We start from the raw sequence: 13,252 nt of genomic DNA on the forward strand, positions 1-13,252 counted from the left end.
TAGTTGTGGCACGTGGGCTCAGCAGTTGTGGCTCGCGGGCTCTAGAGTGCAGGCTCAGTAGTTGTGGCTCGTGGGCTCTAGAGCCTAGGCATGCGGGCTTCAGTAGTTGTGGCACGTGGGCTCAGCAGTTGTGGCTCGCGGGCTCTAGAGTGCAGGCTCAGTAGTTGTGGCTCGTGGGCCCTAGAGCACAGGCTCAGTAGTTGTGGCGCACGGGCTTAGTTGTTCCGCGTCATGTGGGATCTTCCCGGACCAGGGCTCGAACCCGTGTCCCCTGCACTGGCAGGTGGATTCTTAACCACTTCGCCACCAGGGAAGCCCATGGCTGACACTTCTGAACATGGCAGAGATGCTGGTGGTTAAGTGTGTGTGACTCTTGCTGAATGTAATGGGCGCAGTTGGCGGAGAGGAGCTGTGGAGGAGACAGTGAAGTTCAAACTCTGAAGCCATAGGCACTTTATCAGCACTTACCAGTGCTCTGAGCTTTCGCCTCACTCTCCCCTGACCCAGCATGTTTCCTCGTCTATAAAACGAGAATGACAATGTCTTCCTCGTGGGTTGCTGAAAGGATTCGATAAGTTAACATGTAAAAACTCCTGGGGTCGGGCTTACCTGGTCTGTGGAGAAAACACACACACAGCCAAGCGTAACTTCTTTCAGAACAGAAACCCCAACGTCTGACCTGCTGTACAACCTGTGAGGCACCAGTGTACTCAGAAGATAGGAAACCCTTTCTTGTTTAAGTCTGCCCTGCTTTTCCCACCTGAATCCAAGAGAACAAACCCAAACGCAAAGAGTTTCTCACCTTGTTATTTTATTAGAAGCATATTTACATTCTCGCAGTTAACTTTGCAGAGAACATTTTACAAAAGTTTTTTATATAAAGTTTGGAACTACATAAAAATAACTTCTATTCTTCATAAAGGGGGAAATATAAGTTAGTTCTATTTACTCTGCTAAAAATTGACTGTAAATGAGTAACAGTTCCGTTTGTCCCTTCCAGAGAAAACATTAGCACAGAACACAAAGAATACTGCATGGGCCTTCTCAATGTTGGGCATTGCACGCTGGTACAACTGTGAGACTGGGAGACCCAACCAGACCCCATCCAGAAAGGACAGGGGAGGTGTTAAGGCTAGGGCAGCACTGAGCAGGAAGCAGCAGCTCCTTGAATGAGATTCCAATGTGAACGACAAACCAAAGAAGGAAATGATCAAAGACTTTCACCTACACCATGAAACTGGCATTTCACCTAATACTCATTCTCACACCCCAGGCTACAAAAGGCAGTATTGTAAATAAAGCACAAGTCAGCCCTGCCACTGGCCATCACCTGACCATTCGCCAATGCTGGCTTCGCCTGGTGGAACTGGGTCTGTGTTCTGTAGTTACACTGTTAGTTCATGTTTTCCCAGCACCTGTGCACCAAAGAGAATCAAAGGGGATAATTGTTTCACTTGTCTCATTTGTGTGAGACCTGAAAATTGTCCCTTCTGGGTCAAATACTGAAGCAGGCAAGCTGAGTGCTCACTAACCGAAGAGGACCAGTGCCTTCCCATGGCCCCCAGTGCATCTTTACTGCATAGGTAAGTCTTTGGAACCCCAAGTCCCTTTTCCTATTGAATGGTTACCCTACTTTCCCGAGATCCATTTACAACCAGTGCCCAGAAAACTCCAGGGAATTGCTTTAGAAAGACAAAGCACTGCACCCTTACCTGTAGGAGTGAAGAAAGAGGAAGTCCTCCCAGGGTGTGTCAACCACCCCATCACCACCAAAATAGTACCCAGACTCAGTACACCCATATGATTCCTCAAAATCACCTTCAGTTTTCCGCTTTGTTTTTTTAAAGCAGGTATTTTCCTAAGGAAGCCATTTATTTATATTTTTTTTCAAGTTAGACATAAAGGTGAAAAAAAGTTTACTTTGTAAATAAACCGAACGCCGGGTTGAGCATTTGCTTTTATTGGGTTATCTACGCTCTGCAGCCTGTGGGGATCAGAATCTGTGGGAGGCCAGCTGAGTCATCCAAAGGCCCAGCATTCCATCTGAGATACAGAAGCTTTGCTTTTGCCAGGTTCCTGGGGGCAGGAAGCACTGCATTTCTCCCTGATGCTTTTTCTCCCCGAACAGAAGTTCCAGTGCCTGCCAGCCTCTGTCTGAAGTGTAAGGCGGACTCTGAACTAGGAGGGACACAGGGCAGAGGGAAGCAGCCTTCCCGTATCACCTGCAGACAGGTGGGCAAGTGTGAGACAGAGTGACTGGGGTGGGAAGGTCTTGTGGGGCGAGGGATTTATCCCTGAACACAGGATCCCGTGCAGGGCCAAAAGGAATCGCAGGCTGGCGGTTCAGCCTGTGCCTCTGGTGCCGGCCCCCAGCACGCCCATACCAACGGCTCCCCTCGCTTGTTCAGTGGCACAGGCTCAGGCAGCGAACATGTTCCAATCCACCTGGCACAAGAGGCCCAGGGGGCCAAGGGGTGGGGGTGTGTGTGCAGGAAGGGGGAGTACAAGATGGCACGAAACACTTGAGATCAGGGTGAAGCGTTCAGCCTCTCCCCATCCCACCGCTGTAGATGCTGTCTCAAGAAGAAAGCAGATTGGGGGAACTGGAGGAAGGAGGGCACCCCCTGAGCAGCTGGCTGCAGACTAGGCTCCACTGGGAACCAAAATGCCTGTTAGAAGCCGTGGTTCCTGGTCTGACACTGCAGGGAATGGCTGAAAAGCCACCGATAATTACAGTAGGACGCGCCCACGGTGACTTCAGCAGTAGCACTTTGTGCCCACAGACAGCAAAGCTGGTGTTTTGGCAAACAGGAGGGGCCTCGAGGCCACAGAACACCTATTCCTCCTGGTCCCTGGCCCCCGCAACAGCCCAAGTCGCTGACAGCTCAAAGGAACCTGGGGCTCAAATGGAATGCACGTTAGGATCAGGCAGCACATCATAAAACCTCGCCCTCCACGATGAGCGAGAAGCCAGAAACGCCGGGTGGGTCTGTCAGGCACGGTTGGGGTGGCACAAGGCAAGGGGCGGGATTCGAGCCGGCATGGAAGCAAGAGGGAAGGGGCTCCTGAGTTACTTGTTCACAGAGAATGGGAGGGCCCCGAGGCCCACCGGCCGGCCAGCCACAGCCCCAGGCGGCTGTTACGAAGCATCCGCAGAGCTGTACGGGAAGAACCTGGTGGCCTTGGTTGGGGTGGTGGGGCTCAGGCACTCTGCCTCCTCGTTCATTTTGAAGAACATCTCCTGCTCTCGCTTCTTCTGGTTCAGCTCTTCTTCCAGAGCCTAGGACAGAGGGCAGACGGAGCTCGTTTGGATCCCTTAGGACACAAGCCTTCCCCAACCACAGGACCCCCACCAAAGTGGCCTTCTCTGGAAATTCCCCTCCCAGGCCTCAGTGCTGGGTAACTTGGTCTTCCCTCGCTCCTGCCCCAGCGCCTGTCACCCAGAAGGTAGGTACCACCTCCTCCTTCCTCGTGCCACAGCCACGCAGGAGTTTCCTATGGACCAAGGGCTCTGCTTTGGGGAAATGCCAGTCTAGATGGGGTGTGAGGGAGAAGCAGATGCAAATCAGCTGGCAGGAAAACAACCAAAAGAATGGAGAAGAACCTGAGGTAGAAAATGGAGCAAGAGGTTTAACGGCAGGGGAAACAGAGATGTCCGAGTTACATGGTGTTCCTAACCAGGGCACCGTCCTGCAAAGTCAGGGGACTTCTTTTCAAAATATAGGTGCAGTCATGCTACCCCCCGAGATTCTAATTCTGAACGTCTGTGGTAGGACAGGGGTTCTCTACGTTGTAAAAGCACATCAGATAACTGCAAGGGGAGCATCTAGACGGACAGGCACTGCAGGAGCTTCCCTTGGGCACACGCAAGTTTATCTAGCTAAATTGTGTCCTACCAGAAAAATTTCTTGAGGGTTCTCCAAAAATAAATAATTATTAAATTAAGAAAGGAAGCAGAGTGCAGAGGAAAGAGCAGGGGCTTTACAGTCAAATAGGATTCAGCTCCATTACCAGCTGGGTGGGCCTCTGCATGCTACCTTTCCTCTCCAAGCCTGTTTCCTCTCGTGTAAAATGGCAATATCACTACCTGCCTGGCCGGGCTACTGCAAAGATTAAATTAAAAACTAATGGGCTATAATTACTACTTCCTACATGTCAGGCACTATGCTAAGTGCATTACATCTTATTTTAATCTTCACCCTATGAGATGGATACCACTATCCCCATCTTAACGATGGAGAAACTGAGGCTCAGAGAGCTTAGGTCACTTGCCCAAGGTCATTCAGCTAGCTGGAAGCAGAGCCAAGATGGGTCTAACTAACTTCAGAGTTCAAGCTCTGAAACACTGTGTGCCACCATCTGCAAAGCCAGGCACACGAGTTACTCAGTAAATGTGGCTTCTATATTACTTACTTTCACTCTAGAAGTAACCACTTTCACAGGATTTGACCAGCATTCTATTATGTCTCTCTCTTTAAAACTAGTATTTGATGCCCTGAAATAGTCTCAACAAACAACTTAATTACTAGATACCCCCTTAAGCTCTCATTCCTTCAACAGTACTAAATTCTAGTGAGCTCTACCTCTAAGGAAAAATGCAGAAGGGACACTGAATCGCAATGCCAATTTTTCCGGTCTGTTGTAAGATATCCATATTCAAAAGATACTGGAAATCCAGATTTTTATGTAAAATTTCCTTATACTTAAAAAACTGGCACCTTAAAACAATTTTTTGAATTGCTGTATGTTGGCCATACCTAATGTCTCTAAGCCACTTTCAGCCTGTGGGCCATCAGTTTGTAACTTCTGCTATAGGAATACCAATTTTATTATAATAGCTACCACTTTTTTGAGCACAGAGAGGTTTAATAACTTGCCCAGGGTCTCACAGCTAGTAATGGGGGAGCTAGGACTTTCTCCCACGTCTGTCTTCCTTCAAAGCCTACGCTCTTAAGCACTACTCTATTTTACCTCTATATAACCTATATATTCCTCTATATAACCTACGGCAGGAGTCAGCAGTCTTTTTTCTATAAAGGGCCAGATGGTAAATATTTTTGGCTTTGGAAACCTTAAGGCCTCTGTTGCAACTACTCAACTGCTGTCTGGTGTAAAATCAGCCAGAGACGATATGTAAATGAACGAGCGTGGCTGTGTTCCAATAAAACTTTATTTACAAATACAGGTGGTGGGTCAGATTTGGCCCATGGGCAATAGTGTACTAACACCTGTTTTAAGGGAAGAAATGTTATCTTCATCTTATGGCCCCAAAAAGCAAGGTTCGGGAGGGAAGACTTGTCTGAGGCCACATTCTGTGTCAGCTATGGCCCAAGCAACACCTTATTGACCTTACTAGATATTCTATACTTACTGAAAGAAATCTGAATTTTTCTAAAAATATTCCACAATGTACAGTCATCTCCCCTGCCCCCACATACATGGGCAGGCAGCTCAAAGCTGCTGACTGAAATGCAAGAGTGTAAAAGAACGTTTATTCCAGGATGCACATTATCGCCTCCGGGTCAGTGTTCCAGCAGCAACCCAGGTGACTAAGGATAGGATGATTCTACAAAGAATTCTGGAAAGAGGTAGCCCACACCAGCAAAATCCAATGGCTCTCCAAATACATACTTGCGGCACCTCCCCTAAGCCCAGGCACCCGCAAGAAGCAATCTGGGCAGTTGCTAGAGGCAAGATGATGATTCATTTTCAGACTCTCAGGATGTGCCAAGGGTATAGAAGCCCTAGGTAAGAGAACCAGGTGAACATCTATTTCCTGATGCCTGATCAGCCTGTGTCAGCAGGAGTATAATTGATTTGAGTGTCAAGTATCAAAAGTCCTAGCAGACCACGCGTGGTTACAGATAAGTGTGGGCCTATTAACAGGAAGGTCTGGGACCCTGGCCAGCTTCCAGCTAGAAAGCTCCATTAGCACAGGGAGGGAAGCCTCTATTCAAGGACTCCCAAGGCCGTTATATGGCTGCGGTGGGCAACTGCCTCCTGGGCAGATCACAGTTACAGCAAGCAGAGCTCAAGTACGACCGCAGAACAAACCTCAGGGCTCAGGACACATGATCGAGGGTAATTAGGGCAGCTCTCTCCTCAGAGAGTTAAGAGAGTGGAAGGACATGAGTACGTCCTTGGCCTATACTGTGGGCTGGTGGCTTTCTGCATAACACTATACAATATTCATTATCTTCACTTTATAAATGACCACACTGAGGCCCTGTGATGGTCAATTTATTTGTCAACCTGGCAAAGCCACGGTAACCAGTTGTTTGGTCAAACACTAGTCTAGATGTCACCATGAAGGAATTTTTTTATATGTGATTAACATTTAACTCAGTAGACTGAATAAAGCAGCTTACCCTCCAAAATGTGGTTGGGCCTCACTCAATCAGTTGCAGGCCTTAAGAGAAAAGACTGAGGGTCCCGCTAAAGAAAGAGGGATTGGGTCTCCACACTGCCCTGGGGCTCAGCGCTGCAACATCAACTCTTCCCTGGCTCTCCAGCCTGCAGTCTGCCCTGCAGATTTCAGGCTTAACAGTCCCAACAATTGGGTGAGCCAGTTCCTTCAAATAAATCCATAAATCTGTACCTTATCCATATCTGTATCTATATCCATACGCCAGGCAGACACCGATGGCACAACACGAAGCAGAGCCCACCACTGAGCCCACCAGCCCAGACAGGGTTACCTTTTTGCGTGGCCGAAGCTTGTCCCGCCATTCCTTTAGGTTCTGGTTATGGCTTTCGTCCAGGGCCTTCAGCTTCTGGGTTTCATGCTCTACCAGAAGGTGACACTTTTCATTCTGCAACATATTCCAGGAAGTACAGGTAAGAAGCACAGAGGGCTGAGATATACCATGAAGGTACCAGCATCCTTCATTTCTTACTTCTCCTTGATTATAAACTCCATTTATACAAAACACTACATGTAAAGACACATGCACCAAAAGGTGCCTGGAAGACCATTCCAGAATATTAACATTAATAATTCTTATTGAGTAGTGGAATCTGCAGCAGTCTTGCAACTTTCTACTTCGGGCTTTCTGCATTGTTTGAATTTTTCAACATGAATGTATAAAACTAATAACAATAAATCTGTGCCCCGATCCCACCACACAGAGGCAACCACCACAGAATTTTAGATATATTTCCTGTCAGGCTCTGTCCTGTGCGTTGTTTAGCTCACCCTGTATACACAATTCTGAAACCTGCCTCCCTCTCAACATTATAATGTAAACATTTCTACATTTACACAAAGAATTAACATCTTTTACAATCATCATTTTAATTCCTACAAGATATCCCACAGTATGGTTTATCTAATTTAAACATTTCCCTATTTTTGGCCACTTAGGTTGCTCTTAATCTTCACTATTATAAATAGCATTGTGTTAAACATCTGTGCTATGTACTGAATTGTGTCTCCCCAAAATTCATATGTTGAAGCCCTAATGCCCAATGTGATGGTATTTGGAGATATGGGGCCTTTAGGAGATAAATAGGTGTAGATGAGGTCAAGAGGGTAGGACCCTCATGGCGGGATTAGTGCCCTTATAAGAAGAGACCAGAGTGCTTACATGCTAGAGTGCTCCCTCCCTGTCTCCTTCCCTCCTTTTCTCCCTCTCCCCATCTCCCTCTCTGCCATGTGAGGACACAGCAAGAAGGCATCCATCCGCAAGCCAGAGAGAGAGACTTCACCAGAAGCCAGCCATGCTGGCAAAGCTGATCTTGGATTTCCAGGCTCCAAAACTGTAAGAAAATAAACTTCTGTTGTTTAAGCCACCCAGTCTGTGGTATTTTGTTATAGCAGTGGGAGCTAAGATAATCTGTGTGTATAAATATTTTGTATTTATATTTATATAAGTTATATAATTATCTGCATCACATACCATTTCTTCAGGAGAGGTTTGTGACAGGGGTAAGGGCAATGGACCTGGCTGAGGCTTGCCAACCTCACTGTTCTCTTGCTGAGGTAAGTTACCTGCCTCACAAAACTTAACCTGGAATCTCTCATAGGCAAAAGTGACAATTCCCTGTTGATTCCTCAGAGGGAATCAATCTTGTGATTTATAAGGAGTTTATAAGCAGGGGGAAAGTGCCTTTATCCAGATACCTCAACCTTACTGGACTGGAAGAGTAGAACCCCTTGGGGAATTTTTATTTGGGGTTTCAAGCTCAAGGGTTCTGGGAATTTAGAAATTGCCTTGGTTGGGAATAATACTTATAGCAGCCCTGAGTACCTCTGGCCTGCCCAGAGCTGGGCTCCCAGCACTCTTTATGGGTTTTCTCAGTTCATCCTCACCGTAAACCCACGAGGCAGGGTTGGGAACACAGATACAGAAGGTGAGTGGCCTGGCTAAAATTCACACAGCGACAAGCAGCAGAGCCCCTACCTGACAGGCTTCAATACCTGCAATGTTTCCTCCACACCTCCCTGCCTTTCCAGAAATTGCCAGATGGATGCAATAGCCTAAAGAAGTTCCTGAGGCCACAGAGGTTTGTGTCAGCCCATCTATCTGTCAGGTAGGGCAATGCCTCGCTCCACCACAAGGGGGCTCCAAGTACCAGCTCCCGGGCGGGGACCCTTAGGGTGAGGCAAACAAAAGGTCAAGGATCTCCCCAGGGAAAGAGGTCACAAAGGGGCTTGTCAATATCAGGATACCTTTTCCTGACTTCAGTGGGAAAGCTTTGAGCTTCTCACCATTAAGGATGATGGTAAGTAGCTGTAGGTTTTTATAGATACCCTATCAAGTTGAGGAAGTTCCCCTCTATTCCTAGTTTACTGAGAGTGTTTATCATGAGCAGGGGTCAGCTTCTGTCAAGTACTTTTTCTGTATCTGTTGATGATATGATCATGTGATGTTTCTTCTTTAGCCTGTTGATGTCATGGATTACATAACTCATTTTCATATAATGCACGAGCCCTGGGATAAATCCCCACCTGGTGGGATGGTGTATACTACTTTTTATACATTTTTTAATTCTATTTGCCAACGTTTCGTTGGGGATTTGTGCATCTGTGTTCATGAGAGATACAGGTCTGTAGTTTTCCTCCTCGTAACGTCTGGTTTTGGTATTAGGGTAATTGGGACACCTTTTCCCAAGACACAGTGGTGACCGAGAAATCCAGCAGCAAGCCCACTGCCAGGCCCCGGGCATGGCACGTTCAGCTCAGCTCTGTCATCTCATTTACAAAGCCTCACCACAGTTCTGCAAAATAGGAATTATCATCCTCACCCCCTGCCTATTTTACGAATGTGGAGACTATGGCCTGGGAGGGTGATGTGATTCGGCCAACATCACACAGAACGGCAGGATGGAAAGAACGGCAGGATGGAAACCATTCCACCCTGAGCTTCAGACTCCTTCCCGGTTTGTAGGGTCTTTGGGCCCCCAGGGAGCTGACTGCCTCGGGGGCGGTGAGGCAAGCGGGGGCGGGGCAGAAGGGCAGTACCTGCAGCTGCTGCAGCTCGCCCATGTTGCTCCCGCACTGTGCCACCATGTCCCGCGTCTGGCTCTCATGTTTTTGCTGCTGCTGCAGCCGCTCTGACTTCTGCCTCTTCTCCTCCTGCTGGGAGAACTGCAACAGACAACAGGTGAGGCGCCTCAGCGGGCCACGGGCCTGGCCGGGAGCCCAGCTCAGCCCTGTCCCGGGGAGACCCCATCTGAGGGGCTGGTTTGTACAGAGCCACAGTGCCCCGCACCACTCAGGCCGTGCCCCCCGTCTGAAGTCCTCCCCTCTGAGCTGAGACCCAGCCCCTGCCCTCAAGGAGCCCCCAGATTGGCAAGGACACTGAGACATGCTAGGACAGCATATGTAAGTAAGCAGGGATCACAGGAGCCCACGGCCACCGACTCTGTCCCCGAGCCACACGGGTGACTTGTGAGCGGGGTCTCAGTAGAGGAGAGGAAGGAGTTTACCTGCAGAAGCAGCTGCAGGATAGACACCCTGAGTGTGTCCACCAGAGGGGCAGTCAACGTGAGGCTTTTAGGCTTCCGGGCTGTGACTTCTGGCTTCCATTCCATTCCTCCTTCCCAGACCCTGTGCTGCGTCTTATATTCTATACTCCCCCAACCATATAAGATTCAGGCTGCACCAAACCTGGGTCTGGCCCCACTCCAGGACGCCCCCGGCCCCCCACCTGCTTGATCTTCTCGCGCTGCTCAGCGGCACTGCCCGCCCCGTTGATGTGCAGGCTCTTCTTGTACATGGCCATGCGCGTCTTGCCCTCGCTCCTCTGAATCTTGGGCAGCCGCGCCTTTTCCTGCTGCTGCCGCACCTTCAGCTGCTCCATCATGCGCTGGTTGTAGCGCTGCATCTGCTCGCACTCCTGAGGGGGACACCCAGCCGGGGCCAAGGTCAGCTGCGTTCCACGCGCGTGGGTGTGGTCAGATGCCAAGGCTGCCACACGCACTCAGGAGCCCAGGACCTGCGTGGTCCAGAATGCTCAGCAGAGCAAGGCTCGTGTCATTTTACTACTGCTCTTACATAACATTTTCTGTTCTCACTTTAAAAATTACCATTAATAAATAACCTTACCTTCTTACCTTCTAAATGCCTTCTTAATCTCCCAAATATACAAACAGCTCATACGACTTAACCAGAAAAAACCCCAAGCAACCCAATAGAAAAATGGGCAGAAGACCTTAATAGACATTTATCCAAAGAAGACATACAGATGGCCAGTAGGCACGTGAAAAGATGCTCAACATCACTAATTATTAGAGGAATGCAAATCAAAACTACAATGAGGTACCACCTCACATGGGTCAGAATGGCCATCATCATTAAAAAGTCTACACATAAAAAAAAAAAAAAGTCTACACATAACAAATGCTGGTGAGGGTGTGGAGAAAAGGGAGCCCTCCTACCCTGTTGGTGGGAATGTAAGTTGGTGCAGCCACTATGGAAAACAGCATGGGAGGTTCCTCAGAAAACTAAAAATAGAGTTACCATATGATACAGCAATCCCACTCCTGGGCATGTACCCAGACAAAACTAATTCAAAAAGGTACATGCACCCCTATGATCATAGCAGCACTATTCACAATAGCCAAGACATGGACGCAACCTAAATGACTATAAACGGATGAATGGATAAAGAAGATGTGGTACATATACACAATGGAATACTACTCAGCCATAAAAAAGAACAAAATAATGCCATTTGCAGCAGCATGGATGCAACTAGAGATGGTCATATGAAGTGAAGTAAATCAGAAAGAGACAAATACCAAATGATATCACTTATATGTGTAATCTAAAATATGGCACAAATGAACCTATCTACAAAACAGAAACAGGCTCACAGACATGGAGAATAGGCTTGTGGTTGCCAAGGCCAGGTGGGGAGGGAGAGGGATGAACTGGGGGTTTGGGATTAGTAGACAGAAACTATTACATTTAGAATGGATAAACATCAGGGTCCTACTGTACAGCACAGGGAACTGTGTCCAGTCTCCTGGGATAAACCATAATGGAAAAGAATATTTTAAAAAGAATGTATGTACGCATATAACTGAGTCACTTTGCTGTACTGCAGAAATTAGCACAACATTGTAAAGCAACTATACTTCAATTAAAAAAGAAGTATTCTGAGGGAATGCATGGGAAAGAGATATAAAATGAAAATGGAAAGAAAGGCAGGACAAAAAAAGGGAAAAGAGGAAAAAGTGAGAGAGACATGTACCTCAGGTGTCAGAGTCAGCGAGGGAGCTGCTTGGGCCATCTGCTTCCCTGCACAGTTTCCCCAATTCCTAGCCCCTGGACCTGAGGCAGGACATCGCCCAAGAAGCTCTCGAGCCTCACTGTGGCCAATTTGGCTGCTCTCAGGAGCAAGTGATGCCCCACCGAGGGGCAGCCTCATGGCTCTCCCAGGTCTCCCAGTGGCAGCCCCCGAACCCAAGCTGACTAGGAGCCTCACCTTCTCATGCTTGCGCACCAGCTCGTGCCGCTGGAGGAAGTATTGGTCTTTGAGCTGCTGCTTCACCAGCTGGTGCCTCTCCTGCAGGTGATGCTCCTCCATCTCCCACAGCGCCGCCTCCCGGTCTGTGGAGGACATGTCACCCGGTGAGGTGCAGATGGCCAGAGCCCCACCAGGCCCTCCCCTCCACTGCCCCGAGCCAGGTCTCCTGACACTGGCTGATAACTGTGCCACGTCCTTAGACTATGTGGGCTGAGCCAACTCCTAGAAACTTCCAGGGATGATAGCACCCAGCAGCATGGTACAGCAGGAAGTGTTGGAGTCAGGAGCCAGAGAAACCAGAGGCTAAAACCCAGCTGCATCACTGGGATTTGAGATGAACACAGAATCCTCTCCAGGCCTCACCTTCCATCTCTGCCAAATGGGCACAACCACACCACGGAGGGAAAATGTCCTTGGAAGATACTTTTATGTTCAATCTACATTGCACCTCTGCTTTCCTAATGGGCAAATAGGAAGGGCTCATGTGGAAACCCCATGAAGAAGACACAGCCTCTTGTCACTATTTCCTCCTTTGAAAAATAGGTGAGACCCTTCATGTCCCATATATGCATTATTGAAACAGTTATCTGGCATTTTATCACTGGAAGTCTATTAACCGACCCCTGTGCTCAGGACAGGGCAGGGAGCTGGTGTCGGATGGAGAGCGTCACGCCCTGCAAGATACAGCTGGTCATGCTCAGCCTACTGCGAAGTTGTTTATTTCACTGTACTCCTGTTCCATGAAAGCCAGCATCTATCCACAGAACATCAAAACAGTGATTTGGCTTCTAAACCAAAATCAGAACCCCAGTCCCACAGGTAGGATGGTTCTTGCAGACCATCACATGATAAGAAAAGGAAACAAGGGCTTTTCTGAAGCATCCGTGGCTCTATCCAGAATGTCGGAATACCAAGGACCCCATTTTTCTTGGCCCACATCAAGTACTGAGTGGTTTCTACTGTTTAACTGCCCTGGCCATCAGAGTCCTGTTTGTGGCCCCTGTTATAATAATGAGCCAGAGACAGCACTCGTATATTAGTCCTATGTTTACATCTTTACAACAGACAGGGACCATTAGCTCCAAAGCCCACAGGCACCAAACTCTAATTTTCACCCATCCAGTTGTTTTGTTGTTTTGTTTTGTTTTGTTTATTTTGCGGTACGCGGGCCTCTCACTGCTGTGACCTCTCCCATTGCAGAGCACAGGCTCCGGACGCGCAGGCTCAGCGGCCATGGCTCACGGGCCCAGCCGCTCCGCGGCATGTGGGATCTTCCC

General features: G+C 48.4%; 1 protein-coding gene and 1 long non-coding RNA gene across 9 annotated transcripts in view; one reads left to right on the forward strand and one right to left on the reverse strand.

Annotated features, from left to right (window-relative positions):
• Positions 1-2,146: 2,146 nt before the first annotated feature.
• Positions 2,147-7,929, forward strand: LOC114487459 (uncharacterized). 3 transcript variants are annotated; one of them, XR_003682556.2, is made up of 3 exons: positions 2,147-2,232; positions 3,266-3,447; positions 7,667-7,929. It is a non-coding gene; the product is annotated as an uncharacterized lncRNA (long non-coding RNA). The 3 variants fall into 3 exon arrangements; XR_003682553.2 differs by lacking the exon at positions 7,667-7,929 and adding an exon at positions 6,633-6,714; XR_003682557.2 differs by lacking the exon at positions 7,667-7,929 and adding an exon at positions 5,501-6,595.
• Positions 2,231-13,252, reverse strand: part of STK10 (serine/threonine kinase 10) — a 131,593-nt gene continuing 120,571 nt past the window's right edge. For 5 of the 6 annotated variants that reach the window (XM_024116318.3, XM_024116317.3, XM_028497421.2 and 2 more), the window contains 5 exons: positions 11,934-12,058; positions 10,152-10,340; positions 9,464-9,589; positions 6,699-6,812; positions 2,231-3,280 (listed from right to left, as the gene is read on the reverse strand). In XM_024116318.3, coding sequence (XP_023972086.1) covers positions 3,140-3,280; positions 6,699-6,812; positions 9,464-9,589; positions 10,152-10,340; positions 11,934-12,058 — 695 coding nt within the window. In that variant the 3' untranslated portion in view covers positions 2,231-3,139. The remainder of the gene's footprint in view (positions 3,281-6,698; positions 6,813-9,463; positions 9,590-10,151; positions 10,341-11,933; positions 12,059-13,252) is intronic. The other variant, XM_028497400.2, reaches the window with a different exon arrangement.

The sequence above is a fragment of the Physeter macrocephalus genome, chromosome 2 (genome assembly GCF_002837175.3).
Source record: "Physeter macrocephalus isolate SW-GA chromosome 2, ASM283717v5, whole genome shotgun sequence".
In the NCBI taxonomy this organism is placed as follows: domain Eukaryota; kingdom Metazoa; phylum Chordata; class Mammalia; order Artiodactyla; family Physeteridae; genus Physeter; species Physeter macrocephalus.